The sequence below is a fragment of the Echinops telfairi genome, unplaced genomic scaffold, assembly GCF_000313985.2.
Source record: "Echinops telfairi isolate 266 unplaced genomic scaffold, ASM31398v2 ScPeMD7_4;HRSCAF=17, whole genome shotgun sequence".
NCBI lineage: Eukaryota > Metazoa > Chordata > Mammalia > Afrosoricida > Tenrecidae > Echinops > Echinops telfairi.
Window position 1 is genome coordinate 27,797,301 of NW_022103900.1, and position 18,994 is coordinate 27,816,294.

Genomic DNA, 18,994 nt, shown 5'->3' on the forward strand with positions numbered 1-18,994 from the left:
GGCTCAAACGTAGCAACAACTGAGAAGGGCATGGGAACAGGCAGTGTGTATTTGCTCTTGCACACAAGATTTCTATGACCTTGAACTGACTTGCACCTAACAACAATATAGTAGTTCCCCACTAAAGGAGCCCAGCCTGATTAAGTATCACCTGGAGAATGAGTTAAAAACTCACTCAATCTGCACAAGTGTAACAGCACTCTGCTCATTTCTTCCAAGTGCTTACAGTTTGCAGGTGCCTTTCTTCCCATCCCTTCTTGCCTCTGAGCTTTATCCCTGAGCAAATGTTGCCCTTCAGAGCTTGTATCGTTGACTGTGTTAGTGTGTGTATCTCCCTGGTGTTTTCGTTTACCTTACAGCCGATCTTATCATTTGGGTGGAAGTTGAACCACAGGGGAGAGTCGAGTTCCAGGTTTCTACTCCAGTAACAGTCAGTCTCTGAAACCCACAGCAGCAGTTCTACCGTCCTAAGAGGTCACTACAGCCAGAACCAACTCAAATGCAGCAAGTTTGGTTTGGTTTTAGAGAAGGGTGATTGTCTCTGGATTTCCACTGCTAGTTTTGTTATGATTTTGATAAACACAATTTCTAAGGCCTCTACCAACTTTGAAATAGTCTGACTCATAGGAAAATGAGAGAGGTAAATCTTCATCTTGTACCCTAAAGAATAGCTGTTTTTACATTAAGTAAATTTGACAATGTAGAGTTTTGACTTTCATTTTGCTGCAGTAATGACACAAAACATACCCAGCAGCTAGGATTGCACAATTTTAACACTCTAAAAATGAAATTAGGCTTGGGATGCACTGAACACATTCCCTCTCATTACCAAAGCAAAGCTTCATGGCTTTCAATTTTCTAAAATAACAACATTTTTGTTTTAACAAGAAATTGAATGAATACATTTTCAAAAAAACTCAGGCTTAGATGATTTCAATTCCAGAGGACTTGTCATTCTCCACAATTTCTTCTAGAAAACAGATCCGAGAGTACTTCCAAATTCACTTTATGAGGCCAGAATTACCCTCACCAAAACAAGAAACAGAGACTACATACACATCATTAGCTCTCAGGAACAAAGATGCAAAAGTCCTCAAAAAAATATTAGCAAATCAAATCCAACAATGTATAAATAGAATTCTACTCAACCAGGTAGAATTTATTTCAGGGATACAAGGAATACAAAGTTGGTTCAATACCCACAAAACAGTGTCATGTACTATGCCCAACTCTCTAGAAAAGAAAATTCAAATTCTTATTAATACAGGTAGAAAAGGCATTTAAAAAAATCCAGTACTTATTCATGATTAAAAAACTCATCAAACTAATTAAAGAGCAACTCCCTTAATTGTAAATAAGAACATCTACAAAAAATCTACAGGGTTTTATGCTTAATTGTAAGAAACTAGATGCTATCCCCATAAGATGGGACACAAGGCAAGGATGACTTCTCTGACCACCCTTGCTCAACTCTGCACTGGCAGTCCTTTGTAATGCAATCAGAAAATAAAAGGTACACAGACTGGAAAGGAAGAAATAAAAGTGAGATTATCAATGTGGAAAATTCCAAAATTTTTTTGAAATTCCACACAACATTTTTGGAGCTAATAAGTGATTATAGTGATTATCGTAAGGTTGAAGAATACAAGGTTAATAATATACAAAGTTAATTATCAGACTCTACATTAGCAATGAACAATTGGAACTTGAAATTAAAAACTCTAATGGAATAGTACCAGAAAGCAAGTAAAATACTAAATATAAATCTAACAATGACAGTATTTGAAGAAAAACATGAAACTTTAAAAATTTTTTATTCTAAATGGATATTCTAGAGCACATGGCTGTCAGGTCAATTCTGACTCACAATGACCATATCGGACAAAGGAGAACTGCTCCCTAGGGTTTCTGAGGCTGAAAAATCCAAGAACAACTAGTGGGTTTAAAGCGCTGTCCTTTCCGTTCAGCCTGTGGTGAGGTGAAACAACATGGCATTTCTGATCTCTGCCTTACAGCAATCAGCTTTGGCTTTATCTGGAGGCGTCTCCTTCTCCCTTGTTAGCCAGAAGGGTCAGGTATGGCCTCCATGCCATTTTCTCAATTGGTGGTAAGAATGTGGGATTCACTGCAATGGTTACCGGTTCCTGGAAGCATGGGCCTTTGAGAGGGGAGGGACCAGAGGGGGCGTGGAAAGTGTAACTTTTGGTTCTTTGACTGTTCTTATCGAACGGGAAGGTAAGGGGTACTTAATTGCAGCTGAGGGAGAAAAGTTGCTTCTAGCCAGAATCTGCCAGATATATCTTGCCAGGATCCATAGTCACAAGCATGTGAATGAGGTAGTCTGGGATGGAGAAGGGAGGATTGAACTTGAGTGTTGTTTTAAAAAGGATTATGTTTATTTAGGGCTAAATTTAGCTGTCTGAATTATGGATATTAGTTTCCCCTACACACTGTTATAAAATTGACATGTGCAATAGAAATGACCACTGAGAATTATAATTAGAAGTTGTAAACCTGTATTTGATTGGTTTTGCTAAAAGGAGCCAGAAATTATCCTAAATGCTTAAAAAAAAAAAAAAGGTACAGGCTTTTTAAGACAAAGTTGACTAAGAAAGCTTAGGAAAGGCAAGCCCCTACCCAGAGCCCTGAGTGTCAGGACATTGCCAAGCAGACCCACCCAGTCTGCAGAGAAAAAAGTGGGTTTGGCCTTTTAAACTTTGCACAGTTTGCCTTTGCATTTGATCGTGTCTAGGCTGGAAAGTGTGTGTCTATCATAGAACACTCCCTTCAGGACCCAGAGGTAAAGGGAGCCAGCAGTAACTTGAGTTCACGTGCTGAGCAGAAATGCAGCAAGGCTGACTAGCTACTGGCACCTGGTCCACTCACTCAATGGCCATGGAGTCCATGTTCACTCATAGCAACCTTATGAGTTTCTTAGACTGTTAACCGTTAATGGGAGAGCCCTTTCTCCTGAGGAGCAGCTGATGGTTTTGAGCTGCCATCCCTGTGTGCATTGCAGCTGAGCAAACAACTACTGTGCCACCACAGATGCTTCACACAGCGGCTTGAAATGAGAGAGAAGAATGGCTGGCTGAAGTTTAAATAGTTGCGCCGATTTCTGAGCCTATAGGTATGACCTTGCCCCAGAGGGTGAAGGCTGATGAGTGTTGGTGAAAAGGCTAAATGTTCTGACCCTCTTGACCTGCTTTGGATGCTAGGACTGAGATGACCAGAATCCAACTAGATGAAAAGAAAAAATGTTGACACTGGGAGCTGGTGTACATTGCTGCAGTCTTGATGGATGGCCAGCTCAAACTGGACTTTGATTATGGAATAGATTGTTCAAAGAACTTGCAAGTTGTCTCAGAATACCGGGTTCAAAAGGAGCAACAACTTAGTAACTAAGAGACCTTTAACAGGGAGGGATGATGGCATGAAGTGGCTGGCTTACAAGCTTTCAAGAGGTATTTAATCTCAAAATAAGGGAAAAAGGATTCCCCACTGAATAGTTTTCCCTTTTCCTAATGGGTCTGAGGAAGAAAGGTGAGAGATGTTGATTAGATTATGATTGAGGTGTGAGTGATAAAAAGGATTCTAAGATATGAAAATAATAATTTATAATTTATCAAGGGGTCACGACAGTGGGGGGAGGGACGGAAAAAAAGAGGAGCTGATACCAAGGGCTCAAGAGAAAGTAAACCTCCAGAAAAGAATGATGGCAACATATGTACAAATGTGCTTGATACAACTGACGTATGGATTGTTGTAAGAGTTGTAAGAGCCCCCCAATAAAATTGGATTTTCGGATCTTTTAATTAAAAAAAAAGATTGTGGAAACTAACTGTAAAAGATGTAACTGAAAGAGGAAGGAAAGTTATTTGTTCGCATATGAAAGAGACAATGACTAGAGAACCTAAGGGTGTCTGTGGTGAAGTGACATTTTTTACTACGGTTCTTCTAGGTCTCTGAAACTCACCAGAAGACTGAGCAGGATCACCCAAATTTGGTGTATGAAACACTAATAGAGGGGATTGATCAGTTTTAGTTACCATTCCACAGACTTTAAGAGTCATTTCTGTAAGCAGTAGAAACAAGGAGAATTCCTGGGGCCATCAGGAAAAAGGGCCACTGTTGGAGCATGTTCATAATCAACCTTTTTGACAGTCTGGGGTCGTGTGTGTGTGTGTGTGTGTGTGTGTGTGTGTGTGTGTGTGTGACTATTTCATGCCTTTCTCTACATTAACCACTGTAATCACTCCCCCCACCCTACCCTCCAAAAACATTGATAATGTCAACTTAGCCATGTTGTATTCGAACACCAAATCAGGCAAGCAGCAACCTGATTTTAAAAAAAGCACCATCACCCAAAAAACAGCCGCACAATGATGGACTTTAATGCACTCACACGGAACATCACCCCCTCGTGTTCACTGCAAGACAAGAAGTGTGACTCACTCTCGGGCCATATGGGTTTTTTACAGTCGGATTTTCAGTCTAACTATTGAGCAGTTACAAACTCGAGCAGATTTTTTTCACACTTTGCTGTTCGAATAGTGAAAAGTTCAGGCTTGGAGTGGTTCAACACCTGAGGTATCACTGTAATAAACACTTTAAGACAGTTTGGTTTGCAACTCTTTGGGTGGAAAGCTCTTAATCTGCAGCTGCCATACTGTCTGTCTTCTTAAGCCATCCTTAAAATTACATTGGTGGAGGTTTATATTTCCCTATAATTTTCACTAAACAAAAAGAATGTCAATAAGAAAACCACTACCAAAGTATAATAGTCACTAAAATATTATCTTGGACACTTTCAAAACACCATGGAGTCTCTATTTTTATCTTTTATTAAATCACTATTATACAGTTTAGCCTCTTCTGAAATAGTCAGGAGATCCCAAAACCATGTCTTTTAAAAAAGAGAGAAAATAAAACCAATTGACCAAGATCCCACACAGTCCAATATATTCCATCAAAACCAACTTTATTATATGCTAAACACAGCACTATCATTGGGGTTTTAAAGGAATGTCAATTCAGACTTCACTTAATACAGCTATAGGACTATATTCAAAGATGGGCTGGACTTTTGTTAGAACAGTCCATGACACCCAGACACACCAGAAAAGATTCTCTAGCGGTTGGCTTTTTCCTTCCAAGAGCCCAAAGGTCCTACTGGCTTTTATTTCGCGTTTTGGTGTGTGTGCTGAAGTGGCACGAGCCCAGGTGGTGTGGTGGGCTCCGATCCATATGGTCAGCAGTTTGAAACCAGCAGCAGTTCCAAGGGAGAAAGACCAGCTTTCTATTCCTCTAAACAATTACAGTCGTGGAAACCACAGGTGGTCCCTGTAAGTCAGCACTGACTCAATGGCACTCAATTTCTGAAGTGGCAGCATTTTTTTTTAAGTTGAGTCTATATTGTTTTAGTGGTCTTCTTCCTTCAATGTCATTAATTTGAAAACCAAAAATAAATAACCTTGCACCTCCCCCAAAGTTTAACCTTTTAAATATACGTTAAGTGCGTTTTATTACTCGTAGTTTTCAATTCTTTAAGTTCTTCTCTTTACTTGGCAACTGCCTTCACTTCTCTATACATACTATACCCACCCCCTAAACCATTGCCTTCAAGTTGATTCCAACTCATAGTGAACTGACATAAGACAAGTCAAACAGCTACTTTGGTTTCCAAGGCTACACTCCTCAGAGAAGCAGACTGCCATCTATTTTCCCAGTAGAACAGGTGAGGTGGTTAATCAACCAATCTTTGAAAGATTTATCCACTGTGCCACCAGGGCTCCTTTCACCCCTATGCGTAACAAACCCCACTGCTGTCAGGAGGGTTCAAACTCATAGTGGCCCTCTTGCAACTGTGCAGAACTACTCCATAAGGTTTCCTCGGTTAGTCATCTTTATGAGTACCTTTCTCCTGCAGATGAACTTGGGGGTTCCAACCGTAACACTTTCAGTTGGAAGGCCAGGGATTAACCCACTTTACCACCAGGTCTTCTTTCTGCCAAGCCAAACCAGGAAAGTGTCTCCTGACAGATGTTTGTTTGCCTTTTAGATGCAGGACTCCCTTTCTGTCAGTCAGCAGGTCTGTCCTCTACTCTGAAATTATCCATCAAAAAAGGAATCATTTACCCAATTGTTGATTCTATTACTAGGCCTATTTGAATGGCAATGGATTTCTATCTAAGTTTAATGTATATATAACAGGACAGTTAATGGGGAAGACTTTTGAGCCAGATAACTTGTATTCTAATTCTCACTCTTCCACTTACTAGCTGTTATTACCTTGGGCTACTTATCTCTAAAAAGGGCTTAAAAAAATTAGCTACCCCATTAAGGTTCCTCTGAGGAGCACCGGTGGTGTAGTAGTTATACACTGGGCTGCCAACTGCAAGCTCAGCAATTCAAAACCACCAGTCGTTCCGAGGGAAAAAGATAAGGCTTTCCATTCCCATAAAAAGTTAGTCTCAGAATCCTACGGGGTAATTCTACTCTGGTTTTTCTGTGGCGTAATTAGCTTAAAATATGCAAAGGTCTAGCAGAACCTACACACGAGGGCAGTACAAGTCAGCCATTATGCCTTGTGAGATAAGAAAGATGTCTGCTTCCATAACGAATGACAACCAGGAAACCAAAGGACAGTTCAACTCAGTCCTGCAGGGATTCTCAGAGGGCCACTGTGAGTCACCGAGCCCATAACTGCAATACTTTAGTATTCTGTTAAACTTTTCAGAAAGTAAGCATATAGGGGAAAATTGCCTTTGTAGTTGGCTCATGAAATTACATTGCTGGAATAAACTGAAAAGGCAAATTTCCTTTAGTCTATTATGGTTAACAAGGAGTGGAAAGAAGATGCTGAAAGTGCCACCTCTCAGGGCAGTATGGCATAATGGCAGAATCTTTCGCAGGGCTGCTAGCTGCTAGGTGAATGTGGCGAAGACCTATTCCTGGTAACCACTACTAGCACAATCGGGTGTGCAGGGTTACATCATGGATTTTTATGAGGTCACACAGATTTCCAAATGCTTCAGAGCCAAGAAACACACTACAGTAGACACCCGGGGCCAATTCTGCTTTTTCTCTTCATGATAGGGTCCTAAATACACACCTCTATGCATCAAATTGACCACTGACAATGGTGTCTTTAATGAGCTCTGGTGGTGCCGTGGGGTGAGTGGGTCTAACTCCTGTCCTCAGGAGAAAGATAAGGCAGTCTGCTTCTTGCAGAAGATTTACAGCCTTGGAAACCCTCGGGTCCTGGTCAGTCCCATAAGGGGACTGCTATGAACCAGAATCAACTTCTTGGTAGTGTGTTTATGTTATCTCTATTTTCCCCTAGATGTTTTTAACCATGGTCTCTAATCCATGCGTTGTATCTTATTCAAAGTTACCTCAAATAGTAACTTTTTTTCTTTGAATAAAGCTTAAAAAAAACCCACACAATTAAAACCTGACTGCCATCAAGTCAATTCTGACTCACAGCAACCATGCAGGGCAGCGCAGAACTACTCCTGTGGGTTTCTGAAGCTGTATACCTTTAAGAGAAGAGAAAGCCTCATCTTTCTGCTGAGGAGAGCCTGGTGGTTTCACACCACTGACCGGGGCTAGCATCCCAATTTGTAACGGCTACACCAGTAGTGCTTTTTCTGTGAAAAAGTGAACATAAATATATACATATAGCTCAAATTTCCTCTTCCTTGTCTCTGGCCCAGCCACTAGAAAATTAGTTTGCTTTCTTTTCTAAAACTCCTGGTATTACTTTAGTATTATCTTCTGCCTTGCGGCCTCCTCCTTCCCAGATTAGTAGCTACCTAGATACTGCTGTACCTCTCCAGTTCCAGACTGATAGGTTTAACCAAGGATAGAGGCAATTAGAGGTACACAATCTTGAGGAGACCCTTACAGCAAGCTGACCTGAATATGGTTTGCCCTCAAGATATGGCCTTGTTCACTGGATTGGAGGGTGTGTGTGTGTGTGTGTGTGTGTGTGTGTGTGTGGTGGGAGGTGGCGGGGTGTTAAACCCACCAGCTAATTTGAGGGAGGAAAATACTATCTGCCCTCCTAAAGATTCACAACCTTGGAATCTGTACATAAGGTCACTGAGAGTCAGACCGGACTTGATGGCAGTGGGTTTTATAGAAGCCCCGGTTAAGCATTCATCAACTAACAGGTTACTGGTTGGAACTCACCAGCAACTCAGTAAGAGAAAGGTATGATGGGCAGTCTGGTCTGTACAGATTACAACTCTGGGCATACTACGGGGCAGTTCTACCCTCTCTTCAGACTGTGAGTCAGAATTAACTAACAGCGTCGGTTTTTATCATATCTATCCCCTTCTCCTTCCCTTCAGGCAAGCACTAAGTGAAATGATTGGTGTCTGTTGTTGTTGTTAGTTAACGTCAAGTCATTTCTCATCCTATGTACAACAGAACGAAAATAGTACCTGGTCCTGTACCATCCTCACAATTGTTCTTATGTTTAAGCACTGTTACAGCCATTGTCAATTCATCTTCCTTTTTCACTGAATCTCCACTTTACCAAGTATGATGTCCTTCTCCAGGGACTGGTCTCTACTGATAACATGTCCTATGTATGTGAGATAGTCTTGCCATCCTTGCCTCTAAAGGGCAGTCTAGCTGTCCCTCCAAAACAGATCTATTTGTTTTTATAGCAGTCCATGGTACTTTCAAAATTCTTCATCACCATCATAGTTCAAATGTAGTGTGAGGGAGTTTGTAACCCTTCATTTCAAAATAAGAAACACAATCCTACTACCAACACCATTTCAATGCAAATGTTCAAATATTTCAGGACAAAATTGTATGCCCACTAACTTCAGATATTATTAAACAGTGATATCTCAAAGCTCTCTCTGACCTAAAATTCTGGGATACTCAAGGTCCACTGTAAACTACTATCATATTAAGTGAGGTAATGGGAGGTCAAATGATGGACATATTGCAATGAAAACAAAATTATTTTCTCAAGGTGAATCATTTAGTTCCTGGATTTATTGACAGTACTGAACTCTAAAAGAAATGATAAAATCTAGGCTAAGTTAGCCAAAGTAATGTGTTGTAACAGCAAGTGAAATAGAAGTAGACATGTGTTATACAATGGATCGTCAAAGACTGTGCACCCTCAAGATACTTCCAACCTGACAGCAACACTCCAAAGTGTTGTGATTGCCCCCTCCCAGAACAACAATATAGGTGACTGGGACAGGAAGGAGCAAAGATACTAGCCAACAATCCCTCTGTTCCTAACTCCTTTGTTAGAATTTTCTTTTTCTCTAAAAATAACATTTTTGGTGAGTAAGAGAGATCAACTGGAATGCCATGCAAATGAAGAGTTGGTCTCTCAATTTTCATTTCACTGTATGCATTGATAATCTCTTATATTTGATTCTGTTTACAATTTTGAATCCTTTAAGACTAGTGTCTCAGTAATACTAATAGTGTATTTTTTATCTTCTATTATTCCTGCATTAATTTGTTCAACAAATATTCAAGAGCACTGGTGGCACACTGGGTTAAGTGCTGGGGCTGTTAATCAAAAGTTTGGTAGTTAAACTCACCAGGTGCTCTACAGATGAAAGATAAAGTAGTTTGCTTCTGTAAAAATTTCCAGGCTCAGAAATCCTACAAAGCAGTTCTACTCTGTCCTGAAGATTGTTAGGAATCAAAAATTGAAGAGCAATGGGTTTGACAATAAAGTTAATTGTTTTTAAAGTCCCTGCTCTTAAAACTAAAGGCAAACAACCACAATTATGGTCAACAAAACAAGGGCATGCACAATAAGGCTTGAGGCAAACAGCACCAAGAACTCTGCTTCTAGGAAACAGTCTCCCAGAGGTAATCCTAGAGGCAAGATTTGGAGAACTAGTTGTATTTTGGCAAGCGGAGGAGAGAAGTAAAGGATTGTGTGAAAAATAAACATAAAATAAGGCCTATATCCATGAGCTATAAGAAACGTGTTATTTTTACAGCTTAAAGTGTGAGGGTTACTGAAATTGGTATAAGAATTACTGAGACTATATTTTGGGTCTACATTGGATAATAATGACACTGAATGAGAGACGTTCCTACTCCTGATGCGCTTTTAAGAAAAACCTTTAAACAGTGAATTTCAATTAGGTGTCATAGAAAAATGCAAAAGAAATGTAGTTGAATAGGCTAACAAAGGGGGCGGGGGGAAGAGCTTCATATAGCATATCCTATAGGCAATAGAAATCTTTAGAAAATTCTGAAATTAGTAATAATCCCAATAGTGTCACGGTGAACTAGACACTTCAAGACTCAAGCAGAGAGACCAACAAGGAGGCTCTGCCAGAGTCCCAGAGCAAGCACTATGACTGGCCTACATTAGGGCACTTGCTGAGTGCCGTGGCCACTGTATAATCCGTTCCCAAGCCAGGTGTATAGAACTCCTTTCAAATCCGTAATTAAAAGACATACAAGGAATATCCAGAACATTTTCCCGAAATTCCTTAAATTTAAGAAGTTGGTAACAAAGACTTCTCTGGGGGGGAAAATCTAATGAGTTAAAAAAAATTTACTAGATAACCTCAAGCCCAATTAAGGCATATAGATATGAAAAACATGGAGCATCAACTTGAAAGAAAGTTACAAAAACATTCAAAATAAGAGACCTGAGAAACTTAAGGCAGAATCTTTTTTTAAAGCCATGTGCTGTATGGTACTGTAGAGTGTATATATGACATATGTTGATAAAAGAAAAAAGTTAAAATAGTTTTCTATTTTTATTCCATTTTTGATAATAAAGTGAAACCAAAAGGCCAATAAAAGATGTTTATTGTATATAGTAGGCCTGATCCCAAAACACAGACTCTGATTTTTGGCTTCCCAAGATGGTTTTTATAGCTGGTCCTGCTGTCCACGTACAGTAAGATCTATGAAAAGATGATAACTTGGCTAAAGAGGAATCGTTAAAATTCCTATTATCAACAATGGTCTCCTTCTTAACTGATCCAAATGGGAAATTCAACAAGCTATAGGGCCACACAAAGTCAAAGACACAAAGGAAACAAATCGAATAGTTGTGTTTCTCTTGAATTCTTTAGATATGAATTGCTGAAAGAGATTCTAACACCTAAGAGTTTTCAAAAAAGCCATTTAAAAATAATCCAGTCAACAAACATGCATTTATTGAGCAACTGTAGATCAAGCACTTTACCTTTAAAATAAAAATAGTACAGTCCCTGCCCTCAAGGAGCTCACAATCTAAAAGGAAAAAAGTTTACAAATAATTTCAGTAAAGTATGGCAAATCCTCTAATAAGGGTAAATACAAGATCTTGCTGTAAAAAAAAAAGAGTGAGCTGAGAAAAGTCAGTAGGCTTCATGAAGGAGTTAGATCTTAAAGGAAAAGAAGGTTGGACTATACATGCAGTTAAGTGAAATGTGAAACAAGGCAGAGATGGGTACTTTTAAGTAGTCTTTATGGCACAGAGGGAGAAGAGCCAAGGGCAATGAGGATAGAGGAGTAGGCAAAACCAATCAAAGGCTTTATTAATACTACTACAGAATTGAGTTGTTAGTGAATTCTATCTAAACTGCCAATTGTTTCATATTGGGTGCACCATTATTTCAGGCACACTGTCCAAAAAAATTTAATAATGGAGCCTTTTAAAATAGAATACCCTTGCATAAAACTACACTATCAAAAGGCAATATTCTCAGTGAGAGACAAAAAATCATCCATACAGAGTGAGAGAGAAAAAAAATCTCCTTTTAAGAACAGTCACAAGCAGTTGTGCAACCTAAATTAAAGGTAACAGCGTGGTCCCAAAACAAAATAAGTAAAGGCTTTTAGGTGGTCTCAGGCTGGTGGTAGTCCCAAATCTGCCTGGCAGAAACAAATGCAAATCCTCTAGAGAACCGGGCTTCAATGCAGGACAACAGTAATTTTCAGGCACAATCATATTTCAAAGATGGAAAAATGTGTGCTTTCAAACAATAAAAATAATAGATCTTACAAGTCAGTCTCAGATCTGGTGGAGATTCAAAATTACTTGGAGAACTGTTTTTGGTACAATCAGATACGTTACCAAGTTATTAGCACTTGCCTGCAAAATCAGCTGAAAACTCGTAGACAATGAAAATTAACAGGAGTTTAAGCTAAAGAATAATTTGATCAGAACGACAAGTTAGGACCACTCAGTGCTGCTGGACTTTGTGGAGAGAGGACAGAAGGGAGTAAAGACAGCAAGGAGGGATGAGGGCCCAGTAAATACATTGTTCATTTAGCTAAGAAATAGTGACAATCTAAAATAGTAACAATGGGATACAGAAAAAGACATTGAGGTAGCAGAATTCGTATAAAATTTAGATGGTAGAGGTTCAAAATCCGATTATTAATAATTTCACAAAACTTAACTCATGGACATTACAACCACTAAGTAAGTGCACCTTTAAAATCTTATTTGGGTACAGGAATACACAAGCTCATAGCTGGATGATAAAGCATAAGTGCAATACAAAATCCAATACTACATAATCACCAAATGTTTCAAACATCACTAGTATTTGAAATACTCAAAGGGCAATATTCTGCAAGCTCCCCACAGAGGAATTTCATTTTTTTAATGTTTTACATTTCTATCTGTATATGAATCAAAAAGTTAAAATCTTTAGGCAGAAGAAAAGATTTCAACTGTTTGATAAATTTAAATGACAAAAAACAATTAACAAACTTACGCTGAATATGAATGAACTGCTTTGGCTGCTTAAACTCTCCTTTGTACAAACGATTGTAATAGTTGACGTTGCTCTCTGCCTCAGGAACTGGAATGACCATGCTTTCTTTTTTTTCTCTAAACACTTGCTGTGCTGAAATAGCTCGCTGTAAATGATGTTCCTGAAAGAAGTAAAGTAGACAACGTTAAGTTGTAACAGTATTAATTCAATGGCTAATTCTATTTCAAAGTTACTGTGTTAAATAATTGCAAAATGCTTGAATTAAAGTATGGATCATACATAGTTCTGCAATAGGGACCTAGAAAACATTCTTTTTTTTCTCTCTTTAATACTTCTGTTTTTACTGACAACCCATAATGATTATATTAACAGAATTTTAAAAGAAATTATTATATACACATTCACAGACCAGAATTTAAAATCTCAATTTAAAAATTCAAGTCTCATTTTCTAAATTAACTCGGATGTTTATTACCACTTACAAATATGCAAACCACAGAAGAACTTGTATCACAGATCTTAAGGATCTTCCACATTTATATAGCTGAAACTTAAGTACTGCAAAATTTTGAATAATAAATGTGTTCAACAGATTACATTATCATGGCAGAAATTATTTCTAAACAAAAGGTAAAACCAAAAATTTCCCATAAAACACATCAGGTTCTAATCACAAATCATCTAAATATTTCCCCTACTTCTTTCCCACTTATTCAACTATAGATTTTACCCAACAAAGCAACTTTACGTTTTAGAAGGTAAATTAGGTCATGTCACTTTCCTTGTGAATCTGAAAATCAGAGTAAAAATTTAAATCACACAAAAACCTCTAAGGCCCTATACCTCTTACATTTCTCCCCTCCCACCTATCACTCTAATCATCCTACTTCTCATTGAATATTGGTAAATATTCAAATGTATTGCTTCTAAAAAATCTTCAAGTCTTAGCTTATCAGAGGCTTCTGTTACTTCCTTTATCTAAAAGAGATCCACGATCCAGCATTTTATCCTTTTTCTTAACTTGATTTTTCTCTATACGACTTAGTACCACATGACACTGTTGTTTATCGACTCTTTCCCATAGACATAATTTACATTCCAAGAGTTTCAAGGATTTTGCTTGTTTTGTTTGCTTCTATATCCCTAGTGTAGGCACTACATTACCTAGTAGTCAACATAAAAAAGGAAAATGCCAACCAAAGTAAACCCACTTCTGTCCATCCAATTTATACTACCAACAACGCTATAGATCAGTGGTTCTCAATCTGTGGGTCACAACCCCTCTGGGGGTCGAATGACCCTTTCACAGGAGTCCGCCCGATTTATAACAGTAGCAAAATCAGTTATGAAGTAGCTATGAAAATAATTTTATGGTTGAGGGGTCACTACAACAGGAGGAACTGTATTAAAGGAGCGCGGCATTAGGAAGGTTGAGAACCACTGCTATAGAGCAAATTAGAACACACACAGGTTTTCTAAGGCATAATTCTTCACAAAGTAGAATGCCAAATCTATCTCCCAGGTGGGTTCAAACATCTAACCTTTCCATTAGCAGCAAATCATTTAATAATTATGCCACCTGGGGTCCTAGATAAAAAATACAACTCATTAATAGTGAAGATAAAAATTACAAATATTAGTAATCATTATACAAAGATAAAATGACATGGTGGTGGTAGCCTTATGGAGCACCTAATTTCTGTTTTCCAAACATCCACTAATAGGATGTAGGCAGCAAAAAATTTTAAAAATACACTGAAAGGTGTCAGAAGATACTCTATATAGTATTATTTTATGAAACATTTATTTCAGTGTGCAAAATGTATTTATTTACTGTTGGTCCTTGTCAAAATCTTTTAAAACACATACATTCAAGCTTCTCATCTAATGTTTTGATAAAGCCTCAAAAGCAAAACAAAAATATAGTCTTCAAAAGGTTTTTAAACTAAGAAAATGTCAAATCCATCCCCACCCCTACCCAGCTCACCCTCACTTCTAGATTATAACACCTTTAAGTTCACATTTTTAAATGTCTCATTTTTTTCTTCAATAAAGCTTTCTCTGGCCATCCTAAGTCAAAAATGCCCTTTTATCAGTTCCCTGAGAACCACCATACACCTTTCCAATGTAAGTCTTCTCAAGATTGATGCCTCCTTCCCTCATTGGGCTGTGGGCAAAAACTAGGTCTGCTTTAACACCCACCACTCTGTCCTCAATGCCCAGCTAGCACACCAGACACTTTTCTAGGTTATATGGGAGTAAGACAGAGAGGCTGCCCAACACCTACAGGATGAAGTTCCATTTCTTGAGCTTAAAAAACATGTTTCCTTTCAACTTGTCCAATCTATTATCCCATATTATCAAAAATCTAAGTATCAAAAACACAACTAGCATTTTACAGAAAGCAAATGCTACAGAATATGCAAGGGCCCGTAGATACAAACACTAATAAACCTTAGCATACTAGTTTCAGCATAAGACAAATTAAGTGCTTAAGACACAAAATAAAGGCCTTAAAAGCATAATAAAGTACCTCTTACATATATGAGGCTAAGTCAAAAAGTAAAAATACTACTGTGTTCATACATGAATGGATTTATTCCAAGGAAAGCTTGTGTAAAACATATCTGTGATCACTGGATAGTTCGAGACAAGCTCTCTCAGTAATATACTTAGTCTTGTTCGGAAGCCATTAAAATAAAAAAATAAACTGTATGCCAAAGGAAAAAATGACTGAAGTCAGAGCTAATATAAAATTTTTAACAAAACTCAAGTGGATTTTTCCAAATCATTGAAATTTTGCAACAAGTTGACAGGAATGCTGCTCCACATAAAACAATAGTTTTCAGATGGATCAAGCGTTTTAGTGAAGATCTCAAAGATGAGCCAAAATAAGAAAGACCTTCAACTTGATGAAACTGTGGCAGAAACCCAGAAACTGTTAGAGGAAGACTGTAGAATTAGCATTGCTAAGATAAGCTGCGGAAGTTGGTATTTCACATGGTTCAGCATTTTCAATGTTAAGCAAATACCAGCAAGTTTTTTGGTAATGGGTGCAGCTAAGTGTTGTGCGAAGATCAACTAGCTCAAAGAACTGATCTTTTCACCAGTCTTTTAAACAAAAGGGAAGCTAACAATTTTATAGAATGAATCATAAATAGAGATAAATCTTAATAAACAGAGAGCAAAGGTTCAATCAAAACAGTGACTTCCAAAGGAATCTGCTGGACCAGTTAAATTCAAGGTGAATTTTGGGGAGGATCCCAAAGGGATAAGATTAACAATCATATCAAAGTACACAAGACAATCACAGAAACTAAAGAAGTTTTAAAGAAAACTGAAAATTGTATTGGTGAGGAAAAGGCCAGGGGTGCTGTGTCAAGGATTTATTTCCATCACATTGTTGAAGAGGAGCAATACTGTCCTATGAGAAATTCACTAGAAGCCTTACCCATCTACCCTACGCTTCCCTGATCTGGCCTCTTCAGAATTCTCTTTGTTGCTCAAGCTCAAAGAACCCTGAAAAGAATTGACTCCCTCAATAATAAAACTGTTTGAACATGGAGTAAATCTTTGGGGATGGGTTAGAAAAAATGAAAACACAATCTTTAAAAGTATAGAGAGAACGTATGGAGAAGCTGAGAAACAACAGTTTCACATTTTGATATTTTCAGTGAATGTAAGTTACTATGAACTGGTTGAATGTCAGCCAATTCTGTGCATTCCTTTGAATGTTTCCTACATAATTCAGAGGAGTTCTGGTAACACAGTGGGCTACACACTGAGCTGCTAATCACGTTAGTTGGTCAAATGTCGCAGCTACTCTCCAAGAGAAAGATATTGCTGTCTAGTCCAGTAAAAAATATAAACCTCAGAAATTAAAAGGGGGCAGTCCTACTCTGTCCTAGAGGGTCACTGTGAGTTGGAATCAACTTGATGCTAGTAAGTACAGAAAACATTATTCAATACTTGCTCACTGAATCCTTCAATATTACAACCCACCCATGGCTTGAATTGTTCTTCAGTTCTTTCAGCTTGAGAAATGTTGAGTATGTTATTCCATTATGGCTTTCTAACTCCAGGTCTTTATACATGACATTATTATCTTCTCAAACTATATTCGACATTTTCTGATTGGATTTTTTACATCATCTCTTCTTCCAGTAGCTTCAGCCTCTCTACATTCAAAAACTACTTAACACAACCTCTTTTAACATCCATTTTGCTCTTTTTTTTAACCTCTTATAATGACTTTTAATTTCTTCATGCCTGATTATCCTTGATTGCACCCCACAACTTATCATTTTGTCATTAATGTATTCTTAAGTGTGTCAAATGTATTTTAAGATGGTCTCTAATTAAGGAAGATGTACTCAAGATTAGAACAGGTGCCAAGGTGGCCTAGTGGATGACCTATGGGCTGTGATCTGCAAGGTCAGCAGTTCAAACCCACCATGTACCCCCTGGGAAAAAGACAGGACTTTCTATTCTCAGAAAGAGTTATGGTCTTGGAAACCTACAGGACAGGATCACTATGGGTTGGCATCAACTCAATGGCATGAATACTGAAGATCAAGGAGCACACATGGCACAGTGGGTTTTGCACTGGAATGCTAACTGTAAATAAAGCCAGCAGTTTGAAACTACCAGTTGCTCCAAGAGAAACATGAGGCTTTCTAGTCTCAGAAAATCACAGGACAGTCCCACCCTGTCCTATAGAGTTGTTATGAGTCAGAATCAACTAGACAGCAGTGAGTATACTCAACGTACACTTTTGGCTTTCATGGGCTTATTTTTTTTACAGTTTCTACTTGGACCGAACTAAATATGGGCAGTTGTTCTATGACGCAGTTGGGTCGTGGCCTTGTTCTGACTGATGAAGAGTAAGGAGAGAGAGAGTGTGTGTGTGTATGTACAATATAGGTAAGATTAAAAAGTCAATGGCTATTTTAGACCACAGATGAAAAGACTGGAGGCCAGGGAGATTCACTAAGTCTAAGTGAAAAAACTAGAAACAAAAAAATAATGGGAATATTGACACCAATGCAAGCAATGCCATTGATCAGGCTATCTAGAAGCTATGGCATTAGAAAAGGTTTGGAGTATATTTACACCAAAATAAAATTAAATAATCATTAATCAATAAAGAATAACAACAAATAAATTTTTCTAAAATAATATATAGGAATATTCACATAATTACCCTGAAAGATGGAAGAAACAAACTTAAGTTCTTTTAGAAAACAGTGATTTGAGGCTTATGCAAAACTTAAAATAACACAAACTTCATAGAGTTGTGATAAATATTTAAGTTAATAAAGTGTTAGAAAGGTGCATGGAATGCACATAGGAAGAGATGGTTATTAAAATATATTATGAAGGTATAATAAAAATGGTGAAAAGTTTAAAAGACAATAGTTTCACAGCATTATGAATACACTAAAAATATGAATTGTACACTTTAAAATTATGAATTTTATGGTAATCATCTCAAATTTTAAAAGTTTTCTTTAAGATGAAGTGACAGCAAGAGGGAGATGTCTGATCAGAGCACACAGGATCAAATGAAGGGGGAGGAAGAGAGAGTGGAGCACATGCTGGCCCACCAAGCCTTGAGGACGATATCCCTGCTCAGAGCAGCCAATGTATGGAGAGGACCATATGGCCGGGCCCACTATGAGACGCGACATCCCTCACTGACTCATAGCCCTACAGTGGACAACACTGGAGACACAGTGTGGGAATTGCGCCCGATCTGATCCCACCACGCCGAGGCAAAACACTAAGGGTATACAACAGAACAGCATGGGGAGCAGAGCAAGGGAGTCCCAAAAATAGACTTTGGGGCCAGGGCGTGGCACGTCATCAGACTCGACCAGACAACACTACTAAAGGTCAACAAACACACCATGAACTATTTACAGGCTTTTCTCTTATTTGCCATTGGTTTTTTGGTTGTCGTTTTGTTTTCTTTTGTCACTTTGTTTTGCTGTCTTTTTTTGGGTACATATTATCTAAATAGCACATCTATCTAGGTAGGATAAGCTGGATAAACAATCTGGAGGAGAAAACAATGGGACCAGTGGTTCTGGGGGTACATGGGAGAGAGGGAGGTAGGAGAAAGGAAGTGGTGTTAACCAACCCAGGGACAAGGGAACAACATGTGATCCAAAATCAGTGACAAGGAGGGTGTAAGTGGCCTGGAAGGGATTGATGAAGGGCAATGTAACCCAGAGGAAGTACTGAAACCCAAATGAAGGCGGAGCATG

The 18,994-nt window shown here is 38.3% G+C and overlaps 1 protein-coding gene across 1 annotated transcript in view; it reads right to left on the bottom strand.

Moving 5' to 3' along the window:
• EPC2 (enhancer of polycomb homolog 2) overlaps window positions 1-18,994 on the bottom strand; it is a 119,987-nt gene that overhangs the window by 55,984 nt on the left and 45,009 nt on the right. The window contains exon 2 of the mRNA XM_004703833.3: window positions 12,726-12,885. Within this exon, the coding sequence (XP_004703890.1) occupies window positions 12,726-12,885 (160 nt within the window). The remainder of the gene's footprint in view (window positions 1-12,725; window positions 12,886-18,994) is intronic.